The 24,517-nt window shown below is 37.4% G+C and overlaps 2 protein-coding genes and 1 pseudogene across 7 annotated transcripts; all 3 read left to right on the top strand.

Moving 5' to 3' along the window:
* The first annotated feature begins 1,532 nt into the window (after window positions 1-1,532).
* On the top strand, window positions 1,533-10,135 carry LOC103712752 (alpha/beta-Hydrolases superfamily protein). Of its 2 annotated transcripts, XR_015975621.2 has the most exons (7): window positions 1,533-2,203; window positions 7,070-7,106; window positions 7,191-7,427; window positions 7,511-7,558; window positions 9,224-9,345; window positions 9,417-9,669; window positions 9,818-10,135. XR_015975621.2 is itself a non-coding variant. In XM_008799370.5 (6 exons), exons 1-6 carry the CDS (start codon window positions 1,899-1,901, stop codon window positions 9,888-9,890), a joined length of 1,146 nt encoding a protein of 381 aa, XP_008797592.1. In that variant the 5' UTR covers window positions 1,533-1,898; the 3' UTR covers window positions 9,891-10,135. The 2 variants fall into 2 exon arrangements, 1 of the variants encoding a protein (XP_008797592.1); XM_008799370.5 differs by having other exon boundaries at window positions 9,224-9,669.
* Window positions 10,136-13,489: 3,354 nt separating this feature from the next.
* LOC113463071 (DNA-directed RNA polymerase 1, mitochondrial-like) lies at window positions 13,490-14,287 on the top strand (annotated as a pseudogene).
* LOC103712751 (DNA-directed RNA polymerase 2B, chloroplastic/mitochondrial-like) lies at window positions 14,097-24,002 on the top strand. 5 transcript variants are annotated; one of them, XM_088716476.2, is made up of 8 exons: window positions 14,097-14,234; window positions 17,150-17,362; window positions 17,482-17,748; window positions 20,606-20,753; window positions 20,885-22,224; window positions 22,503-22,612; window positions 22,707-22,810; window positions 23,137-24,002. In XM_088716476.2, exons 3-5 carry the CDS (start codon window positions 17,551-17,553, stop codon window positions 20,926-20,928), a joined length of 390 nt encoding a protein of 129 aa, XP_088572602.1. In that variant the 5' UTR covers window positions 14,097-14,234; window positions 17,150-17,362; window positions 17,482-17,550; the 3' UTR covers window positions 20,929-22,224; window positions 22,503-22,612; window positions 22,707-22,810; window positions 23,137-24,002. The 5 variants fall into 5 exon arrangements, with proteins under 5 accessions (XP_088572602.1, XP_088572601.1, XP_088572603.1 ...); XM_088716475.2 differs by having other exon boundaries at window positions 20,885-22,612; XM_088716477.2 differs by having other exon boundaries at window positions 17,582-17,748; window positions 20,885-22,612.
* Window positions 24,003-24,517: the final 515 nt, after the last annotated feature.

Below are 24,517 nucleotides of genomic sequence, written 5' to 3' on the forward strand. Positions count from 1 at the left end.
TACGTCCGACTGTATACTTTTATTCTCCAATACACAAAAAATAAAAAAATATGCACTCAGATGAAAAGATAAAGAACACCCAACTGATCGATCATTACTCAACTAGTGCAGCCACTTTAGTCACTTCAACCACAATGGAATATCTGTGCGAAGCATTCTTATTTGCCAAATCAAATACTTTTCTAACATCTTTTTTGGAGCTCTCATCTCAATTATGAAGCCTATGGAATTGCTTCCAATCCCAAGAAGAATTCAGCAAAGCTTTCTTCCCACAACTTGTTAAATTCATGTGGACCCCATGATTTATTTTCAGCAGTCGCAGGAAAAAATCTAAACTGCAAGATATGATCTACAGGACATAAAAGTTCATAAATCATAAAAAAAAAAACATGTATTCAGAGATCCCTCACTTGGTTTTCAGTAATTAGGTCGATTGTACTTGATTTAATGCACCCATGAAGGCTCTCCAAACCATATTCTTTTGCTCAACTCCAAACTTTACTATAGTATTTGGTGACTCAAATGAGATCATCGAGGTGATCTTAGATCTTTAGTGATTCTTATTTCGGAGTAATCTAATTCTCGATGATTTAAGATCACTGAATTTGGTATGCTAAGTTCTAATGATTAAAGATTCTCATGTATCCACAAATAACCTGTTTGGTACTCTATGAAAATTCAAGATCGCTCACCATATAATACTAGAATTATCCCTGATATATTCCATAAAAATATATTTATTCATCATATAAAATATATTACAATACAATATTAATATATTAATTATTAATATATCCCATAAGAATATATTTATTAATCCTATAAAGATATATTGATTGGCCCTCTAGAAGTAGTATTTTTATTTATACTTATGATATATTATTTTAAATATTAATAATTATTTTGATGAAAAAATAAGGCAAATGGAAGTAATATATTAAATATTTCATTATATAAATATAAAGTACAATAATACATTCATACTATAATTTAAACTTATTAGTGAATAATAATATGATTAATAATATATTATAATATAATTTACCATAAATATAATACTATATAATATTGTATATATAATATTAATATAATATATTAATGGTATATTAATATATCATTTTTTTGCAGGATTAAGCAGCATTTTTATCTTTAATTTTCAGCCGAAGATCACTGCCTTAGAATGATCTCAGATTTCCGACCTTAAGGACGGGCATACCATCACTGGGTTGGCCATTGATTTAAAGGGTAGAAGTGATTTAGGATCAATAATACGCATCATCTAGATGATCACTAAATATGGTGATTTAGGGTGATCACTCCATACCAAATTCTGGTTATATTGTCATCTAATAATTCTCTCTGTCTTTGCAATACGTTTTCCTTCGAATTTAATTAATAGAACACAGCCAGACCTGGAGAAGGGAGAAGCCACGCCTTGATATCCGGATAGCACGTGAGCTACAGATCCAAATCACGTGCTTCTCTCCTCACCAGCACCGAGAACTTCCCCGTTTACGCTTCCCTCCTTCCTTATTTTCCCTCACCCTCTTTTAGTTTAAAAAAATCCCGAACCTCTCGCTTTCTACCCTCCACCCCCCCAAAATCCTTATTCTATTAATTTTTAAAATCAGCAATAAATGCCCCTTGTTCTCCCTCTCCCTCTCTTCCTTCTCGTCTCCTCCACTCGAACTCCCTCCGATCCCAGAGGGAAAACGAAGCCCTTGCACCCTAGCCGTACTCCTTTTCTTCCCCGATCCAAAGCCCTACTTTTGACCCTCCTATGTCATATCGGAGTCTCCGCCGCCGGTCTCGCCGTTTCCGCCGCCCGATCTGATATCAGCTCAAGGTCGAAGGGAGGAGCAGAAAGGTAGGGTTTTGGGGGATATTTTTGGGCGGAGATGGGAGGGGTGACGTCGGCGGTGGCGGCGAAGTTCGCGTTCTTCCCGCCGAGACCACCGTCGTACGGGGTGGTGGTGGTGGACGAGGCGGCGGGGTGGCTGGAGATGACGGAGGTGCCGCGACGGGAGAACGTGGAGGTCCGGCGGCTGCGGACAAAGCGGGGAACGGCGATTGTGGCGATGTATGTCAACAACCCCGCGGCGAGACTCACCGTGCTCTACTCTCACGGCAACGCTGCTGACCTTGGGCAGATGTACGAGCTCTTTACTGAGCTCAGTGCCCATCTCCATGTCAACCTGATGGGGTGAGGTCTTCTTTTTATTGACAATTCTTTTTAAAAAAAAAAAATTAAAAAAGCTGACCACACCGAGGGACAGGCCCTGAAGCGAAGAACAGGAACGAGCGGAATCAATGTGTTCCAATTTCTGGCCTTGCACCGACCATCCAACGGACTAAATTAGAAATTGGAATTTGTTGTATTTACGGTTCTGTTCACTAGTTTGTGGAGAAAAGGTCTTGACTTTATTTAGAGGAAGATGACCATGGGAAAGATCTTTAGTTGAAATCTCTTTTCTGTTCACTGCTGAGGTAAAATAGGCGAGCGGCCCCACTTGGTTTCTTAAGTTTGAATTTTTGGACTCCAGTTTCAAGAAATAATAAAAATCATGGGTTACGAGATTCTGCATTGACTGTTTCTGAGCATTGTTCTGAGAAGTTCTGATGACGATATGTTTTTGATGGAGTGAGGATATTTTAGTTTGATATGATTACTTATAACTTCTGATTGCTTTTTTTTTTTGACTGCTTGCATGTTTTGCTCTCATGGTTGGTAAATTTATCACCGAGATGGGTTTTTATAGAGAGGTTAAACTATCAGTCTTTACCTAGATTTTATTTTTTGATTTCAGAATTACAGGTAAAACATGGTATGTTTTACTCTATCTCTCGCTCTTGCTGTTTTAAATTTCTTCACTGCAAAAAACTTGTTTCCTTACCGGTTGAATGATTATTCTTAAATTTGTATAGACAAAAGACAGCGTTCTTAATAAATTATCAGCACATTTAACATGTAGTGATTAATAAGTCATACTAAAAATGTCTAGAGTTTTAGTCTGAAGAATGATTCTTGTAGACTTTCCTAAGCATTTAGGTATGAGCGCCAGTGAGCTGACAGGCTTCTCGCATTTAAGAGGGTGAAAGAGAAATGCACCTCCTTAAATCTTCCTATTTTTGCTTGCTCCTCACCCAATTTCTTGCGGGAAAAGTTTGCTAAAGGACTCGAACTTTATTATTTTATAGTTACCAATATAGCCTCCCTATCTTTCCCAAATAGCAAAAACTTTCCTTGACACATGGAGACTTGTTATGAAATTTCATTCCATATAAAATGAATTAACTAAGAATCTTTATTCAGTATTTTCCCTATAACCTCTTTTATCAAATGAGTTAGTAATTTTTCATTCTAATAACTCTTCTACAAATGCTCTTCCCACTTATTTTTCCATATTGGTTCTAATATTTTTAAGTATAAATTGTTATATGGTTACGATATAATATGTAGTGGTTTCTAAAATGCATTTAACTGGCAACCCAAATCATGTCCTCCACCCTAATTGAACGATGATAGTTTATTCAAAAAGCTTGGGTTACAAATTATTAACTCGATCTTGAACCATGCTATGAATTAGGTAATTTGGTTTGTCAGATATGAATTTGTTGCTTTTTATGATATGATTCTAGGGCAAGCTTAATGTTGTGCAAGGTGGGAGAAAAAGGAGTAAATAAGAGGGGAAGTAAGAGTTAGGGTGAACGGAACTATAGGGTATGTAAAACAAGAGGGGAAATGTAACGTAGTTTTGGGCGGTCTCACCTTCAGTTTAAGTAGTGTTGAAATGATATCAGAATCACTATTATTTGGGTAAGTTTCATTTCTCTGATCAATTTTGCATAATGATGGTAAATGGAAACGAGCTTAAAAAGATGACTCTCCATTCTGCCCTTCTCAATGTATGTTTTTATCCTATGTATAATGCTGTATTGGAAGTTATTGATTGTTAAGCTTTATCATCATCATCACCACCACCACCATCGTTACCGCCATCATCATCCTTAGGTATGCTATAGGAAAGTTGATCAGATTTGAGGCCAAATCTGGTCGGCTGAAATATGAAGATGGGAGTTCCAGAATATAAATCCTAGTTGTTGAATATGATCTATTGTCTCTAAATGACCTACAAAACAAAAATAAATTATATTTAGAGACCCCTAGTTTAAATAATATGAAAAACTATAAAGCTTAGATACATATATCGGATATGGATGCTACATGATACGGATATGTTGATACAACAAATCTTGAAAAGTAGGATATGATACGGCTAGCATAAATCAATGAATATACATATATATGCATTTTTATGTTCATGCATTCATTCATAGATAGACAAGTATATGCGCAAATGTATGTATGTTAAAAAAAAACACAAAACATGGTACACTATCGAAGTAATGCAGTTCGTACTTTTCATGATAGTATCAACGTTTACCTGTTCAATATCTAGTCATGATTCAAATCCTAACCTCAATCCATACTTCGTATCTAAATAATAACATCATAGACCACAAAATTAACTATTCATCATTGAAAGGTTAACATCAAAACAAAAAAAAAAGGAAAAGAAATGCCCTCCCACTTATTTTTGGAGGTATTGGAGAAGTATTTTGAGTATTTTTGAGAAGTATCTGGAATGTTTTCTAATTTTGAAAAATAGGATACTTTAGATAAGTATCTAACATGGATCGAGAAGTATCCGATAAGTATCGACATCTAATATATATCAGATATGGACATGGCATGTGGTTTGAAGTAACCATGCTTCTGAGATGAAAATTTTTTTTTGTTTGTTTTTAGGTTAGAAACATCCAAACTAGCTGAAATTCATCAAGTGTATTTTGAGTTGCCTATGTCAAGAACAATGGTTCCGATTCTTAATTCATGTAGCCTACATTACATTTTAGTTTACTAGCTCTGTTTGCACCTCCAAGCATAGGATGACTCAATGCATGGGCAGAATCTCTAAAACTATCTTTGTAGTTTTTAAATAGTTTAAGGTTGTAGATCTCACCAATGGATTGGACTTTCACTTCAGAGCCTCTATATTTCAATGTGACCTTATTGGATTTAAGGCCAAATTTGGTTCACCTTGAAAAAGCATACCTCTCATCATCATGATCATCATCATCATCATCTTTTGGAAGATTTTGCTCTTATGCCACCATTGCTAAAAGTTAGGGTCATGTAATATATATACATATACACACACATGCGTACATACATATGATTTTCAATTTATTTTTGATTTTGACCCGACCAGATTTGAAGCCATATCTGTAGCTGTTGACATTATTGTCATGAATTTGGATGTGTTCAATTAGGCAAAACTATGTTTCTTGTAAAATATATTTATGCTCTTTGTATTTACCTCTTTTGGAAGGTTTTGCTCTTATGCCACTACCAATAAGAGAGGGTCATGCAAAATACATTTTTATAATCTTCAATATTGTTTTGTTTCAATTCTTAGTTTTTAATCTAGTAACTGTGGTTGAATGGAATTTGCTGATTGTTCGAAAGTTGCTGTGCTAATTTCATGCCTCAATTATTAAAGAAAAAAAAAGGAGAAAGAGAATATAGGTTCTGTCTTAAGAATGTCATGCAAATGTAAAGGCCGACGTTGCATCTCTCAGATCATTGCAGCTTTTTTTGATAAGCGATCATTGCAGCTTTCACAATATTTTATTGCAGTCTCATTATGTTGTTCACTAGATTTTCAGAAACCATGATAGAAATGAATACATTTTGTAAAAGATTGGAGCCCTTGGTGGCGAAGTAAATAGGATTCATTTGAAAGCAGACTGGGCATTCATTAAATGTAGAGCAACACTTCTGTGCAAACAGTTCCACAGAACAATGCCAGATGTCTTAAATATTGAAATTCTAATGGATTCCAAATGCCACATTTGAATATCTGTGATGCATATAGAAATAAACAGGAAAGGTGACTCATGAATGTCTATTACTTTTGTGAAATATACAATTCTGCACGTGGGCTGATGACCTTACAAGGTACACTACAAAAGGGAATTATAAACTCGATAATAGCAAAGCAATTTGGACACATGGCCTGATAAGGAAAAAAGTAAAGCATGTATAGTCTCAATCGAATAAAAATCAAATGAAAAAATCAAAACATATTTTATTAGAGGCAACACATAGGAACTAATACAACAATCTATAATAGAAGATTTATCAAATCTGACCAACTTGAATTTCCCTTATTTTCATCAAATGTTTCAGTAATGATAAAAGGCAAAACAATAAGCAAAACTTGAAAGGCTAAGGGAGGAAGAGAATGCAGGTGGGCTACATTTAGGTCAAGGTTTCTAGTGGTGGCCCTTAAACTGGTCGATGGTGGTCGGCGCATTACGTGCCAGGCCAGTACCAGCAGCTAGCAACATGCTGATTAATTCTTTTTGTAATACTTTTTCAAATAAAGCTATGAAAATCTTTTGAATTTTTTATTTTGGCGTGTTATGGCACAGCACTAATCATGCTGTGCCAGTTGGTGACTGGTGGAACATCTACCAGCATCAGCATTTTAATCCTCGGTGGATTGATCAACTCAGCATTGGCAGATGTATAAAATGCACATTCATTTTATACTCTCTGTCCACAATAGAATGGCTTAGTTTATAAACTATAGTTGAAGACCCCATATATTTTGTTTCTATGCATTAAAAAATGCATAAGAATTATTATGAACATTTAATGATATGTGTGCCTCCTTTCAAAATTCATTCCCCTTATTCATTCTCAATCAAGTAGACGTGGACAGCTAAAACTTAGAGTGCAATTGACTAAGAATGTAAAATGTTCAAAATTTTCATGAAGGTTGAGAGATATAAATTATAATTTAAGACACCTATTTCTTTTACCATACAAGCTCACTTGATTTATTAATGTTGACTTTCATGTTTTATGTTATTTATCAGATTCTGAGGCTTGAAATGAACACTTTTTGAATCAGAGCTTCTTTGGCTGTTGTCTTGCTGAATCACTTTATATATCTCTATTTGTTATTGCTTCATTTAATTCATACATCTTTTTCTGCAGGTATGATTATTCTGGATATGGACGGTCGTCTGGAAAGGTAGGAATTGATTTTGTCACCTTGTTTGGCATTGATATTATTAGGACAACTGAGAACTTCATCTTTGCCATTCTCTGCTGGTAGCCGGGCGAGCAAAATACCTATGCGGATATAGAGGCTGCTTATAGATGCCTTGAAGAAACTTATGGAACACATGCGGAAGACATCATTCTTTATGGCCAATCAGTTGGCAGTGGCCCAACCTTGGAATTAGCTACTCGTTTGCCAAATTTTAGAGCAGTTGTTCTGCATAGTCCCATTTTGTCTGGCCTGAGGGTCATGTACCCTGTGAAGCATTCATACTGGTTTGACATATATAAGGTTCCTTTACATTTCTGTTAATCGTATGAATACATTCTTTCCTGTACGCTAATACCTAATGGGCGTTTGCCTTTGGTCTGCAGAACATTGATAAAATTCCTTTGGTCAAATGCCCTGTGTTGGTCATTCATGTAAGTATCAGTTCAAATTCCATCTTTGGTCTTCTTTCATAAAAATGTCTGCTGAAGCCTACCATATTTAGGTTCTACAGCTTTTTGTCAATACTGGCTGCGGAGCTTGTATATTTGTTTTTGGCTGCGCTGGTTTTGCTTTCTGAAAAGTAAAGTCCAATAAATAGTTCTTCATGTTTAAGTATTTGATTTCATTATTTTAGCTCAAATCAGTGGAATTGCTGATCTATGTAGAACGGGAAGTGGAAAACTTGCATTGAGATGGCTAAGGCTGTTGATATTGTAATAGTTATTAATTTAATTGTTTTATACAAAAGCTAAATGAAAATTTTCTAGAAAGTTGAAAGCTAGTTTTGACACTCTCTCTATCTCTTTCAAAAATATAATTCCTTTTAGCTTATCAAGCTCTGCATAATGATTGGTATTCTCTATGTTTAATGTCATTATGTGGTTTCAGGTGTCAGCTGTGCCAGTCCATGCAAGCTGGTATAGTACTTGTACTGACATGAGCTGGCGCAGCTCCCGTTTACCTTTTTTATTTTTAAATAATTTCATCTAAAAGGATTTTTTTTAATAACTGGGGCATGGTGCGTCACATGCTGGCACCACATAGCGCATACCACCAGGCTGGTGACTAGAATGCCCATGGTCACCAGTACTTGAAATCTTGGATCGAAGTTTTTGAAGTAACACTCTTTCCTATGTCTGCAAATACCATTTTAAACCATCTTCTTTCTACATCAGTGCAGCATAGTTGATTTGAGAGGGTGTCTGGTTTTGAACACTTCATCTATGTCACTGGATGAGTCTTACTAAATGGTGGTTCATAATTTCATAGCCAAATGGACCATCAAGTTGACCTCCACTTTTTCTTGACCCTTGTACATAAATTTGAGTACCATCACCTATAATCTGTGCCTCCTAATGTACCTGTATCTCACACATTTTAATGTGTATTTATCTCACCATTCTCTTCTTTGCTGTGTTTGTGTGGGCCCCTTTTATGGCCGACACCCTGAGGTCTGAACTTTCAACATTGGGGATGGTATTTCATTCTGTCAGATATTCTTGTATGTGTCCAATGCATTTGTTGATTGCCTTTTCTTTTAGCCATGTCATTTTATTCAATTTTAGAAAATAATTACTGGTCTATTAAACAGTTCAAATAATGAATCGTCTTAGAATTGTTTATTATATGACTTAGTGATACGACATTATGGACATAAGACAAGAATGATTCTTGAGTAATCTGTCTATGCATCTTGTGCTGATATAACAGAAACATTGGCTCATGTCGCTAAAATGTTCGATGGTTGAATAGAAAATCATATGTGAAAGGAAAACCATATAATTTAAGCATTCATAGAGGAGAATAAAGGAATCTTTCTCAGTTCATGACAAAGTGTGTTCAAGTTTCTTGTTTCAGTGACTAACAATGCACGACCTTGGGAAGAAAAGCTTTAAAACTGTACTGAACTTTTTGCAGGGAAAACTCTCTCTCTCTCTCTCTCTCTGGAATTATGGTCTGCCTTTCTGTACATAGGAGGACTCTTGTGAAGTATTAAGCTGCTTCTTAGGATAACTTACAGGATTAGATAAAATCCGTTACAATTTCTGACATAATGATACTCCTTTATTGAATATTGATCAATTTTGATGTTCTAGGGGATGGCTGATGAGGTTGTAGATTGGTCGCATGGAAAGAGGCTCTCGGAGCTTTGCAAAGAAAAATATGAGCCTCTATGGATCAAGGGAGGGAGCCACTGCAATTTGGAGCTATACCCAGAGTACATAAGACATCTTAAGAAGTTCATAACAGCTATGGAGAAATCACCTTCTAATAGAAACAAATCTGCAGGCTGCTCAGGTGTTGCAGATCCTTCTCAGACAAGCTCTGATGGTTTGGATCTTCCAAGGAAAAGCACCGATCAGAGCGAGAAATCCAGGCAGAGCACTGACAATAGGGAGAAGCCAAGGCACAGCACAGACAGAAGAGATAAGTCTAGAGTCAGTACTGATAGGAAAGAGAAGTCAAAGAAGACCGCTGATCATCCTGACAAGGCAAGGAACAGTATGGACCAGCCTGAGAAGCCAAGGAAGAGCTTTGACCGGTCTGATAAAACTTAAAAGGCTGACTAAATTTGTTTTTCCTTACCCATTTTGTTGCTATATATTATGTATAATCACATATCTAAACTACATGGTTTATGCTGTCATCTGTTTTCTTTTTACTTAACTATTGTAATCATATGGTGGCAGCTTCGGAGGGATGATGAGATCGGTCGGGTTATGCAACATCGACTGTTTCAAAGTCACAGCTTCAGGGGGCTGAGGAATACGAAGGTCAGTTTTTTAGTATTTGTCAATGTTCATGTTGTAGCATTGATTGTTCAATTGAGCGAGTGGTTTACTTTGGTGAAGCAAAACATATCTCCTTGTACTAATTTGAAGAAAAAAAAGGGGAGGGGGGTTTTCAGTTGCTTGTCCCACATGAAGGCATATTTCTTCATCTTAAGAAGGAAGGAGGTTTAATTTAATGTGGACATCTTCTACTAAATGTATATTGTCATTCTGGCAGTTGAGATTTTTGTGTCAAGCTTGTTTACCTGATCCAGGGTACTGAAGAAACGCCAAATGAACTCCAATTGATATGTACGGAGGTAGTAAATTTCATAGTTAACCTCCAAAAACATAGGGGAGGCCTCATAGATGGTTGCTAACCGGTACAGCTTGGATTTAGGCTCAACTTATACTTGACGAGCATAGGGTAAACTGCTGTGTTCATTTAAAGAAATGATATTATACGCCACAGAAAATGTTAGCGGCCTAATAATCACTATCTTATTTACTTTCTTTACAAATATCCTTTTGTCATCAAAAATTCTTGCTACTTACAAAAGCTTGCGTTTCTTTTGCTAAGTAATAAACAAAATCAAAATATCTGACAATGTGCCAGTGTCGTGTTTAATTTAACCGCACCATGTATCACCACTCACCAGGAATAGATTACCTCATTGAATTTTAATGCATTAAAGCTCCTGATTTGTTGGTGTAATCCTGAACTTACTTCTAAAGAGGTTGATGAGGAACAGAGATGACAGGACCTGCTTCATTATGAGTTCTGAATCATGAACCTTATTTACTTCTTGTTGGTTTTAAGTCATTTAATCATGATTGCAGTTAGACATTTCTCTTTAAATTTCATTAGTCAATGCTAGTATCAAGCACATGGCATGTAATGCAAGAAGCAGGAGGAATGGCTTGTGATTTAGTTTAGATTCAAGATCTTTTATTCTTCGTTACATCGAAATCTGCACCATATCTAATTTTGAATGGATGGCATGCTCTTTGAGCTGAACAACCAGCTTATGGTGAGTGAAAGTAGGGAGTCCATGTAGGTACGTCCATCTCAAGATTTGTAAAGACATAAGAACTGGGAACCTCAATTTTAGATGGTCTAAACATCGAGGTTGCCCTTCCCAGTTGGTTGTATCTATAGATGACTGATGGATTGTATGATAGGTATCTAAACAAAAACATTAATGCAACTCTTCAGAATATGATCGGAGTAGCATAGTTTTCAAGCACCTCCCATTATGTGCACATGAATAATTCTCTTGCGACATGATTAGAAGGGGATCGGTGTGATTGCGGATGTGATGAGCTTCTATATGCACAAAATGTGTGCTCTAAAGTATTTTCTAATGCAAAATTAAAGCCTGATATAATGATTGTACAAAGATCTAGGTAAGGAGAGAGATTTGCCATTATATCATAAGATTGTAGAATTGGAAAAAAAAAAAATCAGATCCTCTCAAGTTCGGGAACAAATTTGATGGTCTGGTTCTGCAATCACGACCAACGACCATCCATGTATTGCAAGATGACGATTGTTAAAGAACCTGGACATAGTGTAACCCAAAATGAATTAGAGAGATACTAAGCGTTGATGTAATCTTTGTGAGCTCCCATCCATTTCGCCATCACACATTGGTTGTAGTCACATAAGTGCCAATATCAACAGGCAAAATCAAAGATGGATATTTTAATAATTATGCACCCCCCCCCCCCCCCCCCCCCCCCCCCCCCCCCCCAAAAAAAAAAAAAAAAAGTTGGTGGGTTGGTATAGCTCAGCCCATCAGGCCTCCCAACAAATGTCTAAACTTCAGATCAGCAATTGGGAAGTGCAAGACCAGGTTGCTCCGAACCCAACTCAGCCGAGCTGGTCAGACCGGGTTGCAATTTGTCCACGAATGCCAAACTGGTATTTACTGCAAACCCAACTCAGCCAACCTGGTCAGACCGAGTTTCACTTTGGGCCTGGTTCTGTCGGGTGCAAGTAGGACACTCCCACGGATCCGTTAGCCCCGAACGCTCCGATCCCCCCTTTCTTTCCTTTCTCCCAAAGAAAATGGGGAGAAAAATTTAGTGTTAAAAAAAAAACCCTACATTTTGAATGAAACAAGCGGATAAAAAAACCTCGATTTTAGAAATTCTAATTTACAAAAATCACGCACATAAATAATGAAGCATAATATTTTGTTATATATATATATATATATATATATATATATATATATATATATATATATATATATATATATATATATATATATATATATATATATATATTACAAATCAAAACATCAAAAAAAAGATAAGATTATTGCAGCAAATCATTATAATTTTAACAATTCGAATGCTTGCTGAATCTGATGATGAAATGGAATAATCTCTGAAGCAAATCAAGTTTGAAGCAGAGATGGGATCGAAAGGTACAATAAAGATGACGGTGCCAATATATGAAGGGAACAAAAGATCCTTCGACTGGAAGAGACCTTAATGTGCAGCTCATATGGTGGCAGATATTTTGCAGCCCATGGTTCATCTATGTCAATTTTCGTCTCCACTAAAAAATACAAAAAAAAATTATATCAGATAAATATTCTCAATAACTTACTGTGTAATGTCGGCACTGGAGGCAAGCTGTAGCCCTAAACTAGCAGGTTGACGGGTGTTGTGGGAATAAAGAGTCCGAACTTAGTCCTACATCGACTAGATAGCGGAGAGATCTGTTCCTTAAATAAAGGGGGAGTTACTTCTTTCTTTTTAGAGGCGCCTTTTGCGGGGCAAAATCGTGCGTTGGGAAGAAACTATGAAACCCCCTTCAAAGCAGAGGAGAAGCAGTCGCTTTCACTGTCTAAGACCGGTGAAGACTGAACTTCAGGATTTGGGGGTACCCTCTGACCTCATTAATGGTGCTTTTATTGAGAGCCCTTGATCCCGAAATTGACTTCTCCGCTATACCCTTCTCTTCCCAACGCACGGTTTTGCCTTGCAAAAAGTTCTTCTAAAGAGAAAGAGGTAACTCTCATTCATTTAAAAAACAAACCTTTTTGCTATCTAGTCAATGTGGAACTAAATTCGGAGCTTTTATGCCCACAACAGCGGGTATTACTGCAACAACACAGAAAATTATTTTTTAATATAAGAATTTTAAAATGTTCAGGTTGCCTCCTGTTACAGTTTTAAAGTTTTAGCTTTGGTCGACAGGACCTCCCGTTACAGTGGAATATTTGGAGGGATGGGAAATTAATTTCCCGTTTTAAAATCTATTCTTCCCCAAAACTCCAGCAAATAAACGGTAGAAAAGAGTCGTCCCCCGCCATCCCCTTCTCTCTCTCTCTCTCGTCTCTCGTCTCTCATCTCTCGCGTCTCTCTTTCTCTCTCGTTTCTTAGGCTCTCTTCCTTTCTTTGATCACATGAACTCCTGTCTCCATCCTTTTCTCCATCGCCGCACTCTCTTTTTCTCCCCTTCTCGCCCTACGAAATCCACAGTTTGATGTGTTGCAACGCCTCCCTCATCCTCGCAACCCCTAAATCAGCTCTCTTTTTACAGTCCCAGAAGAGTGCCGGTGATTTCGAATCTGATATGCTCCAATACCATATGGAAATCTTGCAAGAAATGCATCGTATTCCTTGCGAAACCTGAGCTTCGCCGACCAGCCGTCATCACTCCCCGCCCTGCCCTCCATCTCCAAGTTTCTTGGTGACGCTCAAGATCCAATTTCTTGCGAGAAACGTAGAATCTTGAACATCGGAACACCCTTCAGTCATCGGTTCTTCGACAGGGGGCTTTGCCTTAACGGAGACTCGTCGTCCTTCCTCAGGTATCCCAACTCCACAATTGGGCGGATTTGTCGCGATTCCAGGTTCTTTGCTAGCGTTTCCGGCTGTTTCTTCCACCGACGTGGATGAAGACACTTCTTCAATAGAAGAAATTCAAGAAATGCTGGAGGATATCAGCAAAATCGAGGAGAGCGAAGGCAGTAAGATATGCGGCAATCTTAAAGAGGTTCCACCAATACCACAGTTGGAGAAGCCGAGGATGGCGTGCGGAATGGGTTCAGGCAAGTATGCGATGCTTTGGTGGAGGCAGATAAAGAGAGAGACTGAGGCCTGGGAGCAGGCGGTGAAGGAGTACGAGGAGTTATTGATGGGCATGTTTGAGCAGAAGCTTGCCCTGAACTTGCCGTACGTGAAATCTTTGTTCTTAGGACCAGATTGCCGCAGAGCAGGAGCATGGCAGTGATTACTACGCACAAGCTGATGATTCTCCTGATGACAGGCAGTGGAGATGGAAGCATTCATGTGGTCCAGGCTGCTTGCCAACTTGGTGAGGCTATTTCTAACAACCCTAGACCTTACCCAAAATGGCAAATAGTTTGAAGACCCGTGTGGGCGTATGTTTAGTCCTAAGAATTCAAAATCTCTCCGACAATTAATCGATATAAGAATAAACACACACCTACACGGGTCCTCATATACTCTTTCTATTTAAGTCTTAACATCCTTATCAGACTAAGAATCTATATCCATTCAAATCTAATCACAAACACCATGATCGGCCCGTGGCTAGCCTTTATAAATTCTGCAGATCTCCTCGGCGAATAATCGATATGGGACTAAACAAACGTTTGCACGATCTTCATATACTTCCCTCGTTTAAGCCTTGACATCCTCGTCAAGCTAAGGATCTAACATATCCATTTAAATCTAATCACAAGCACCACGATCGGTCCATGGTTAGTGTCTATGAATCCGTACTATAGTATCCCCTAATCCACATAGGCTGAGCTGGGCCACTATGATACTATTTCTATCAACACAGAACCTCATATAAAAAGGCTAACCGGAAGGTATTTCTTGGGTTCCTTAGTCCGTACATAAAATCTCTCCGGTGAATAATCGATATAGAGCTAAACACACACCCGTATGGGTCCTCACACTATTGGGCATGATATCTGTTTTCTGTTCCCCTTTATAATAATAAATTTAGGTTTGGTTTATCTTTATGAATTGATTATAGGGTTATAAAATTCATGCATTATACAAGGTGTGGTATTTGTTTACTTAACAAGTAGAACATTAGAATTTGCATAGCTATTACATTTTTTGTGTTTCAAGCAATTGATTTCAAATGGATCTCAACTCATGTAACGCATTCTGGCTGTCTCCTATATAAGAATCCCATGACCTCAGTTATTGCATCTAGGCTAACATGTATGGATTTTGTGGTGATGAATTGATTATTTTGTACCTCATGTATGTGATGCTACCTGACAAGATATTGCAGGTACGCCTTCCCATAGGACTTGGGGACTTCAAGCTTTATAAACCTTCTCACTTTAAGACTAATCATTTGTTTTCTTTCTACTATACTGCTGTCCACTCTGTTGAATGTCATCAGTAGCTGGTGTAAGGATGACATGGAGAACGTTACAGCGTCCTGATCATAAGCATGAGTTAGGGATCTCATCATGTGCATTTTCAACTGTACGACGACAGTCTTAACTTCTACTAAAGGGTTGAGTGTGAATACAAGAAATCTTCAACAAGTTTAGGATTCATATGTGGAATTTCTTTTCAGGAGAATCATGATTTATGGACTTGCCTATGCTATGTTAGAAGAAATAGACATTTTAAGAATCAACCCTCATAGCAGAGGTACCTTCAGGAGGACTTGGTGATGATGGATTGCCATGAAGGATGACCATCTATCATATTTAAGACTTTAGCTTATCTTATGCTTTAATGCAAATACTTTTTGCTTGGTAGTTGCGAGTCTTTGGTTTGTTCAACATAGAAGTCTGCTTGAAGCTGCTTGTTGATTGCATGAAGTTAAAAGATTTTTATGCTTGAACCTGACAAAATACCAGATAATGCAAATTACTCCAAAGGTCGAAAAGAAATGAAAAATTATATAGGCACAGAGAAGACAAAGTGGTAAATTGTGAAATCTCCAGCATGGACCTTTAATAGTGTCCTATGGGTACTTGGATATATCCAACCATAGAATGAAGAAAAGCATGCCGTGCCACCTAAAAATTGACTTGGCCACACGCATAATGTTTGACACCACTCCTAGTGGCTTTGACAGCGAGAAATTTTGAAGAAGTATGACCATATTTTTTGTATATACACAATTATCTTCTGACACAGCTTGAGGTCATTCTTGATTTGTTATGGCTTCCTAAAACATTTCATGTTTTTCCCTTCTTCTGCTCCTACAATTAACACTTGGAGTTACCCTCTGCTGCTTTCATTCATTCTTTTTTTGTTTTTTTTTTGGCTTCTTCCGTTTCTTATGGTTGTCTTCGCTTCTTTTCCTTACCTCCGGCATGCTCAGCAGAAAACTAAATGTCAAACTCACTACTAGTCAGACCCCTTGATTGTACTTCTAGCAATTTTTTTGCACCTATTGCAATATATTTGAAGAAAATAACTCATACTAAGAAAGTTATGGGCTTGTAGCTAGTTTTCCATTATTTGGTTGCATATGGGAATTCAAGGACTAAAGGTCTATCAAGTTATGCCTTTATGAGGAGATAGTGGATCCAAGGAACCAATAGATTGCAAAGTGTGCTTTACAGATACCCTTTCTATCAAAAATTTTACTAAATTTTAGCGCATATCATCCATTCATATACAGAGCTAGGTAAACTATCATAATTATTCACATTCGAGATCTTGCAGATTTTATTTATTAATGATTGTACCTGCTCTTGATATGGAGCTAGAATATATCAGTATTGGCTGGCAAATTTTGGAACTTGAGGGCCAGTGAAGAATCTAGATGTACCTTTTGTTACAGCACTTGATTTGGTTATTTGCACATCATACCATTTTGTGTTTTGTAAGGTGACTGGGGATCTTGGTATTTTTGGTGGTTATAGCAACTGATAGAATTTTGCAAGTTCATATAATTCCTTGCAGTAATCATGCTTGCAATTGCTTACTTCTATCAAGATTCTGGGCTTTAGCAGCATGATTTTGATTGCTGAACTGTGTCACTTTATTCTATCTTGATTTCACTGTAATCCTTTCATTTTTTTCATGGTAATTCGTTATGTTTTGCCATGGTCTTGATATTACCATCTTACTTGATGTGCTGCAATTTATCTTATGTTCCTATTTGTCATTCAAGCAGTTGTTTGTCACACATTTCTGGTGTCATCTTGCACATTTATATAATCTGCAACCTCAGTTTGTCATGTAAGTGTTTAAAGCTATATTTCTGGCTTGAATCAGGTTAGGATTCAGAGGTTTCTGGAGAAGACAAGAAAAAAGACTGATAAGGATAAGAAGAATGGAGATATGGAAGGTGCTACTTTAACCAAAGAGCAGGAGTTTGTACAGAAGAAGGTTACAAATTTGATGAAAAAGTAAAAGGTGCACCCGGTAAGGAAGATAGCGAAGGGACAAGATGACTCTAAGCCATGGGGCCAAGATGCTTAGGTCAAGGTTTGTGTTTCCCTTGCCCAGTACCAATTACTCTAGTTTTATCTTTTGTTGTTACATATGATAGACTTCTCCCCCTTTTCCTTCCCCATTTTTTCTTTTTTTTCAATTTTCATATTTAGGTTGGAGTCACTTGATTGAGCTGTTAATGGAGACAGCTTAATTACAAACTCCTGTTAATCAGTTAGCAGATGGTCCACCTGATATTCAACCTGCATTCAGGCACTCTCTCAGAACTGTCACGAAGGAACAGCAGTAAGAAGTCTGACCATCAGGCAACTGAGAGTGCTATATATCTTGATAACAATGCATCACTTGACAGAAAACTTAGCAGGCGATATGGGGTTATTGAATGCGATCCGCTAGTCCGTCAAGGGCTAGATAGAACTGTGAGTACGTTTTATGATTTGTTGGTCTTGTGACTTTTAAATAGTATACATTTGGTTCTATGTCAAAGTTTATTTTGAAATGGGCCTTAAAAGAAGTTGCTTTTTAACAGGCAAGAACAAGGTTATTCCTTACATGCCAATGTTGGTGCTTCCAGTAAATTGGACACGGGATGTAGTCCTGACTTGTTCATTTGAAGTTCTAAGTTGGCAAATTCAGTGGTAAATCTTGACTGTTTGCAATTGGGCCCTCTTAAGTAGTGGTGTTGCATGATCATAACTGACACATAGTGTGCAATGAATCATGGACACGGGCGTGTGTTTAATCCCACATTTGTTATTCACCGAGAGATCTTAGGTACTTATACATGAATAAGGAACCCAAAAAATACCTTCGGATTAGCCTTTTTAGGTGAGATTCTAAATTGTTACAAATAGTATCAAAGCGGACCCGACCCCTGACCCATGTGGACTAAGGGACACTGTAGTACCGGCTCATTGAGGCTGACTATGGGCTGGTTGTGGTGCTTGTATTTAGATTTGAATGGATTTGGATCCTTAGCCTGACGAGGATGTTAGGGCTTAAATGGGAGGAGTATGTGAGGTTTCGCGTGGGCGTGTGTTTAGTTCCACATTGGTTATTCGTCAGAGAGATCTTGGGTACTTATGCAGAAAAAATACCTTCCGGCTAGCTTTTTTTGGGTGAGGTCCTGCGTTGTTATAGTATAGCTAAATTCTTTCAGAAGTCATGGTTCGCATTTTATGAGCTTATATGGTTTGGAAAATCAGAGCATGAGCCTTGGCATAATGGTAAGGTTGCTTTATTATGACCTAGAGATAATTGGTTCATAACACAGAAAGAGTCTTTCAACATGCACGGGTAAGGCTGCATATATTTGACCCTCCTCCAACCCTACAACCGCAGGAGCTATGGTCAAGAGAGACTTATCAAGATTGTGACAACAAGGTCTATGTTAAACTTCATTCCCTCCACACCCCCCCCCCCCCCCCCCCCCCCCCCCCCAAAACACACACACACAAAAAAAAATCATACTATTGTCAAAGTGTACGGGCAGTTCAAATTCTTTGACCCTTGGAGATTCTATGTCCAAGAATTTTGAATCTAAAATTTCAACTTTAGAGGTCCAATAACTGATTTCTTATTTACATTGCTGTACTCTACTCTGAATTTTCTTCCTATTAAATAGTACTAGTGTATTATGAACATTGCAGATTTACTTATTGGATGTCGTTGCTTTGTCTTCACATACTATTGGGGTATCAACTACAATACAAAAGATTGAAGTACTATGTGCTGGTGCAGTCTCGTGCTGTGTTAGTGCTTGGTTCCCATTGGCAAACAAACATCAGCATTTAGCACAACAGCCATGTGCCAACCTTTGCCGGCCAACATGAACAATTTAATCCTTGCTAAAAGATTCGATGTTTAAGGTCAACATTGACCAAAAAATCACCAACACAAGTTAGTGTACAATATGCACTTGTTACCATGTCGGTGATCTTCTGACTCTACATAGCTTATGTGTGTATGATGACGAGTGTACTTAAATCCTTAATTTTCAAGCTTGATAAATATGAATGCACTTAAATCCTTAATTTTCAAGCTTGATAAATATTTCATTGTTAGGCACTGCAGTAAACTAATTACATTATGAATATGGATGTCAGAGATGTGGGTTTTACATATGCAATGCATGGTAGCACTTGCAAGTTTCTCTTGAAGTTTTGCTTTCCACTTACCATAGGAGAAAGAATAGGAAAACTAGAAGTATAGAAAAGAAATTAAAATTGTAGCAGGCTAACATCATGCAAGGATCATGTGAAGAGACATTCCTCTTAACTCTAAGCTGGAAATTTCATTGATTTAAATTGGCATTGTTGTAATGCCTAGTATAGGCAATATCATGTTAAATACAAAAGTTTTAGCTGCATTCTCTGGTATCTCCCAAGTCCTTTCATTCACAGTTTAAAAGACGTTCTTCATGTGTCACCTGGAGTTTTCTATGGAAACTTGACTGTAAAGAATGGACATGGAAGTGCAGATTCAGTATCAACTTTCTCTTGCTTTCATTTTAGCTGCAAAATCAATAGTAAAATCCTTATTATTTCAGTTCACGTTTAAGGGATTTTACTAGTGCTATTTCAATTGAATGTTATAGATGGTTTATTTAGCTGGTTAATCACTTGTGTAGACACGTACTAGGAATCTTCTAATCATCCGAAGCTAATTCAATAAAAATGGCATTCATTGTTATATGTGGTACAATTTTAACTGTGGCAGCATCGTATGTTTTTCTGAAGATTGCTGAACTAATTTTATTATAAATTTTTAATACAGAGTACTTGAAATTATATGAAGAGATGCACAGAAAGACCCAGCTACAGACCTAAATGCCTTTCGTGCTAGACTTTTAATTATTCAGTTAATCTTTTATCTTGCATCTTTTTCCTTATGGTAAAGAATTCTTCAGGATATTCATGATCTGGTTGATTGAACCATTGTTTTTGTTGCTAGAAAAAGGTGACCCTGTCTCTTTCAGTCAGATGGTGACGAGAATTTACGTCTTATTAATAAGTGCCTTTTTAGTGACACCTTTGATATGACACTTCATACTTGCATGACCTAGATAGCATATCCAGTCATCAGTAAGGTAGTCTATGCTGTTCACGACAGCATGATCCCAAAATCCTACATATAAATTATGTTCAATCTGCATCTGATTATCTGTTCAAATCAATATGGAAACCTGGAATGCCTCCTATATCTCTCCTCATTTCAACAGCCAATTCAAAGTACTATTAACTTTTCTTTTTAATTGTTGATATCAATGGATTGTAGGTGGACAGAAAGTTGGTGATGCAGACTGTCATTACATCTGTATATGGTGTCACTTATGTTGGTGGCCATGAGCAAATAAAAAGAAGATTAAATCAACGGGGTGTTATTGCAGATGACACAGAGCTATTCGGTGCATCGTGCTATGCAGGCAAGGGGACATTACATTTCCATTTTTCAGTCCTTGTTTTCTTTCTAATAGTTGAAGTTTGTTGTATGAGATACATAATTTTCATATTCGAATCTGTAGTTCAACTGGAAAATCTTTAACCATTTGAACAGACTACATTAATTACACTTGGGGAGATGTTTCAGGCTGCATGTAGCATCATGAGCTGGCTTGGGGACTCTGCAAAGGTATGCATTTCCATCTGTGCATAATGTAAGCTAAACGATAAATATGCCCACAAAAGGATCAGGGAGATGTTTCAGGCTGCACGTAGGATCATGAGCTGGCTTGGGGATTGTGCAAAGGTATGCATTTCCATCAGTGCATAATGTAACCTAAATGACAAAAATGCCCACGAAAGGATCACAAAAAAAATCTGTCACATGATCTTTTTGTATCCTTGAATACAGGTATAGAGAAAGTAAATAGACTTGCAATTGATTTTAGAGCTGAATTATGTATAATTAGAGGAAAACATCTGGGAAAAGACACGAGTTGAATCAATGACATATAAGGTCTTTGTATGTCTTATCTCAGCTGAGATGAAAACTTTGGTCTTTGAAGAGGAAAGGTTTGGATCAAAGCAGTTAACAGTAAATGAAGCCAGATAGATGTAAACCTAAAATAAAAGCTTCTTCATTTGTTGTGTGCATCAACCATTAGCAATGATTATCAGGTTGATTTCAAATCCCTGTTTGTGAATAAGCCTTTTGTGCAAGGGCATACATATATATATATATGTGTGTGTGTGTGTGTGTGTGTGTGTGTGTGTGTGTGTGTGGGCGCGCGCGCGCGCGCGCAAAAAGCTCTTCTAGGACAAGTTTTTGGTGCAGACTACCTTAACTAGACAGGCCAGGGTCATCTTCCACTGCCTAGAGTGGACGATTTCTCAAATGGCTAGTTGTTAAGAATTGGCCATGATCCAAATACTTAGTGATGCTAAGCTGATGGCATACTATCTTCAATTCTTTGCTGAGATGGTCATATAGCTAAGATGGAGATCAATAACCATTGCGATGATCTTCCATGGGAACTCGATGAAGTTGTTTCTATGACCTAGGAAATTCAGTCAAGGTTTACACCATGACTCTTGGGAGCATATGTTGGATGGGCTGCAAATAAGTTGTACTACAAGGGGCAATAGCCCGATACATAAAATTACAAGAGGTTTCGACCCTTAAATGTAAAATAATTTTATTATTGTGCATAGTAATGTCCACATGCATTCAATGAAAAGTGCTGACATCACTTTCTTTCTTTTTTTTTCGTTTGCAATTTTCCCTATCCATTGTGCATCATGAAGAATAACTAATTTCCATTTTCATGATATGGCACTGCTTTCAATTTTTCTCTATATCGACCAGATTATTGCTTCAGAAAACCATTCCGTAAGGCGGACTACCCCTCTTGGACTTCAGTAGTTCAACCTTACTGCAAATTGGGAAGGCATCTTGTAAATGTTTCTTAAACCTATTCTCTTTATTTTGTTTGTTTTCGGTTGAAACCAAGTAGGCATCATCCGATGTTTTAGTCTCTCTGAAACTGACAATTGCTTGTTTAGTTGCTTTCATAGATTAAAACTTCTCTTCAAGTTTGACCTTACAACTGGAAACTGACAAGGTTTCGTTTTTGACCATTTCTTCCCGAAAACTGAAGTTGTAAATCTGAATATGAAGAATTCCATTGCAATGTAAAAGTTTTAATCCCTAAACCTATTTGTTTTATTCCTAGGTCATGGTAAAGCGGAAGAAACAACTTTTCCTCCAAACTTTGTCCACTCCCTTGATGGTTTCAGTATAATGATGACTGCAGTTCCATGCAAAAGAGCAGGATTAAATTTTGTAGGTTGCTTAACTTTGGGTGATTGTACATCATCTCATATTGTGTTATGTGATATAAATCTATTTGTATCTCAATATTCTTCTAATGTTGCAGGAGTCCATGATTCATAGTGGACACATGCGTGCGACGTTGATCTGATGAGTGGGATTCTTTGGGAAAAGCTTGTGGAACTCTATGAAACACCCATACTTGAAAATGTATTAATTTCCCATATCTAATCAACTGATAAAATTCAAACATCCTGAACTGTGAAGTGATTGACAATGTTTGTTTCAAATGAAGACATACCAAAATCTGATGCTTCTTTTATTTGTTAATGCCGTGTTGGAACTTATAACTCACAATGTTTTTCTCCGGAAGATGATCTATCAATCTGATGATGGTCTTCAGTTTGTTATATCATTATTTTATTCTAACAAGATTATCTTAGAAACATGTTTTTTTTTTTTATCAATGAAATCTCTCTCTCTCTCTCTCTCTCTCTCAACAATTGTCTGTAACACATGTTGATACTTCCTTGCAGTTACTTGAGAGCTGTCAGCAATCTTTTCCTACATTAAGTTTGAGCGAGGAGATTTCAATCTAGATGTCCTGGACTCGCCGTACTTCTTCAACTGACTTGGCATGTTGTCCATCTCTTTCCTACATCCAACAGCCTCTCACTTCAATGGCCTCGCTTCAAGAGCAGGCACCGTACAAAGATTCTTCATCTGCTATCAATTTGCATGATGGCAGAGCTAATTCTTTTGCTGGGGGGCATGGCAACATGGAAGACGGAGCTCTCCTGTGCTGCTAAAAAGCCTCACTTCATATGTAGCAACAGCATTCCATATGTTGTCAAAGACTGCACTGAAGTGCTGATGACAGAATTCTTGCACTCAGTTGCCATCATATGCAATGAGCTTGTATTAATGAGGCTGGAGTCTTTCATATAATGGGTTGAGGCATTTCATGGCTAGGGCATGGCCAGATGCAGAGAGATGATTAGGTTGATGGTCATAAAAATAAAAAATCTTATGCGAACCAGCAAGATGGTCTAATAACTAGTCCAGGCAGGGTGGTTAAATCCCTACTTCAATTGAAGCGCCAGGGGTCATTGACAACAACGCTGAGCATCTATAAATGAGAGGCTAGTTCGGAGCAGCGAGTGGAGGGACGGACATTTCCATCTGCATGTTATGGATCTTGACCAAAAAAAAAAAGATCTTTGTATTGGCTATTTCGGATGATATTCTTGCTTGATTTGTGATTTAGCTTGTTGTAAGTTAGCAGAATCCCTGATTGGTACTTCTAGCCATTTGTTTTACTGCAATATAAGAATGTAACATGAAGAAGAATCAAATTCAACTGGTGATGACGAAATACTACATGACTGCTTCTTCAGCCTAACAGAGTTTTGTTGTAAGGTCTAGTTACAAGCTTCGTCAATTTTAATGAGGTTTATAATCCTGGTAAATGATCATTCTGGCAAAAAGTGATTCCAAATTTTCTGCTGGAACTGCATATACATGAAAGTCCCATCCAAAAAATTTTGTTATATAACCTTCACAATTTTCTCATCTCTTTTGCATGTCCTTCAATTCCAGTTTGAACCCTATTGGTGGTTGAGTAGGGTTCAACCATCCTTTATGCTTTTCCATTTCTTTTGAAAGGTCCATTTGGTACTGTTTGGTAGGGTTGTCTACATTTATACAATCTCGAGTAAAATTTGAGTGATTGTCTTTGAATTCTACCTGCTACTAATTAGCCCATATTTCTTATTGTTGGATATGACTGTAAGGATGGATGGCATCCCAGTAAGGAATTATGGTTACCAGCAAACACAATCAAGCAGTCTTCTACAGACAGTGATTATATCTACTTGATGCACTAGCTTTGCATCCAATAAGAAGCCCTAACATCTT

Source organism: Phoenix dactylifera, chromosome 2 (genome assembly GCF_051530095.1).
Source record: "Phoenix dactylifera cultivar Ajwa chromosome 2, Ajwa_hap1_PhDact_Kaust_v1.1, whole genome shotgun sequence".
NCBI classification, from domain to species: domain Eukaryota; kingdom Viridiplantae; phylum Streptophyta; class Magnoliopsida; order Arecales; family Arecaceae; genus Phoenix; species Phoenix dactylifera.

Excerpts from the sequence above, each read along its gene's own strand:
- LOC103712751 (XM_089929026.1), top strand. The coding sequence starts at position 17,338 with ATGGGGCCAAGATGCTTAGGTCAAG. Across the intron at positions 17,363-17,581 it reads GCCAAGATGCTTAGGTCAAG|GCACTCTCTCAGAACTGTCA; the intron begins GTTTGTGTTTCC and ends ACCTGCATTCAG. Across the intron at positions 17,749-20,605 it reads GTCAAGGGCTAGATAGAACT|GTGGACAGAAAGTTGGTGAT; the intron begins GTGAGTACGTTT and ends AATGGATTGTAG.
- LOC103712752 (XM_008799370.5), top strand. The coding sequence starts at position 1,899 with ATGGGAGGGGTGACGTCGGCGGTGGCGGCGAAGTTCGCGTTCTTCCCG. Across the intron at positions 7,428-7,510 it reads ACTGGTTTGACATATATAAG|AACATTGATAAAATTCCTTT; the intron begins GTTCCTTTACAT and ends TTTGGTCTGCAG. Across the intron at positions 7,559-9,223 it reads GCCCTGTGTTGGTCATTCAT|GGGATGGCTGATGAGGTTGT; the intron begins GTAAGTATCAGT and ends TTGATGTTCTAG.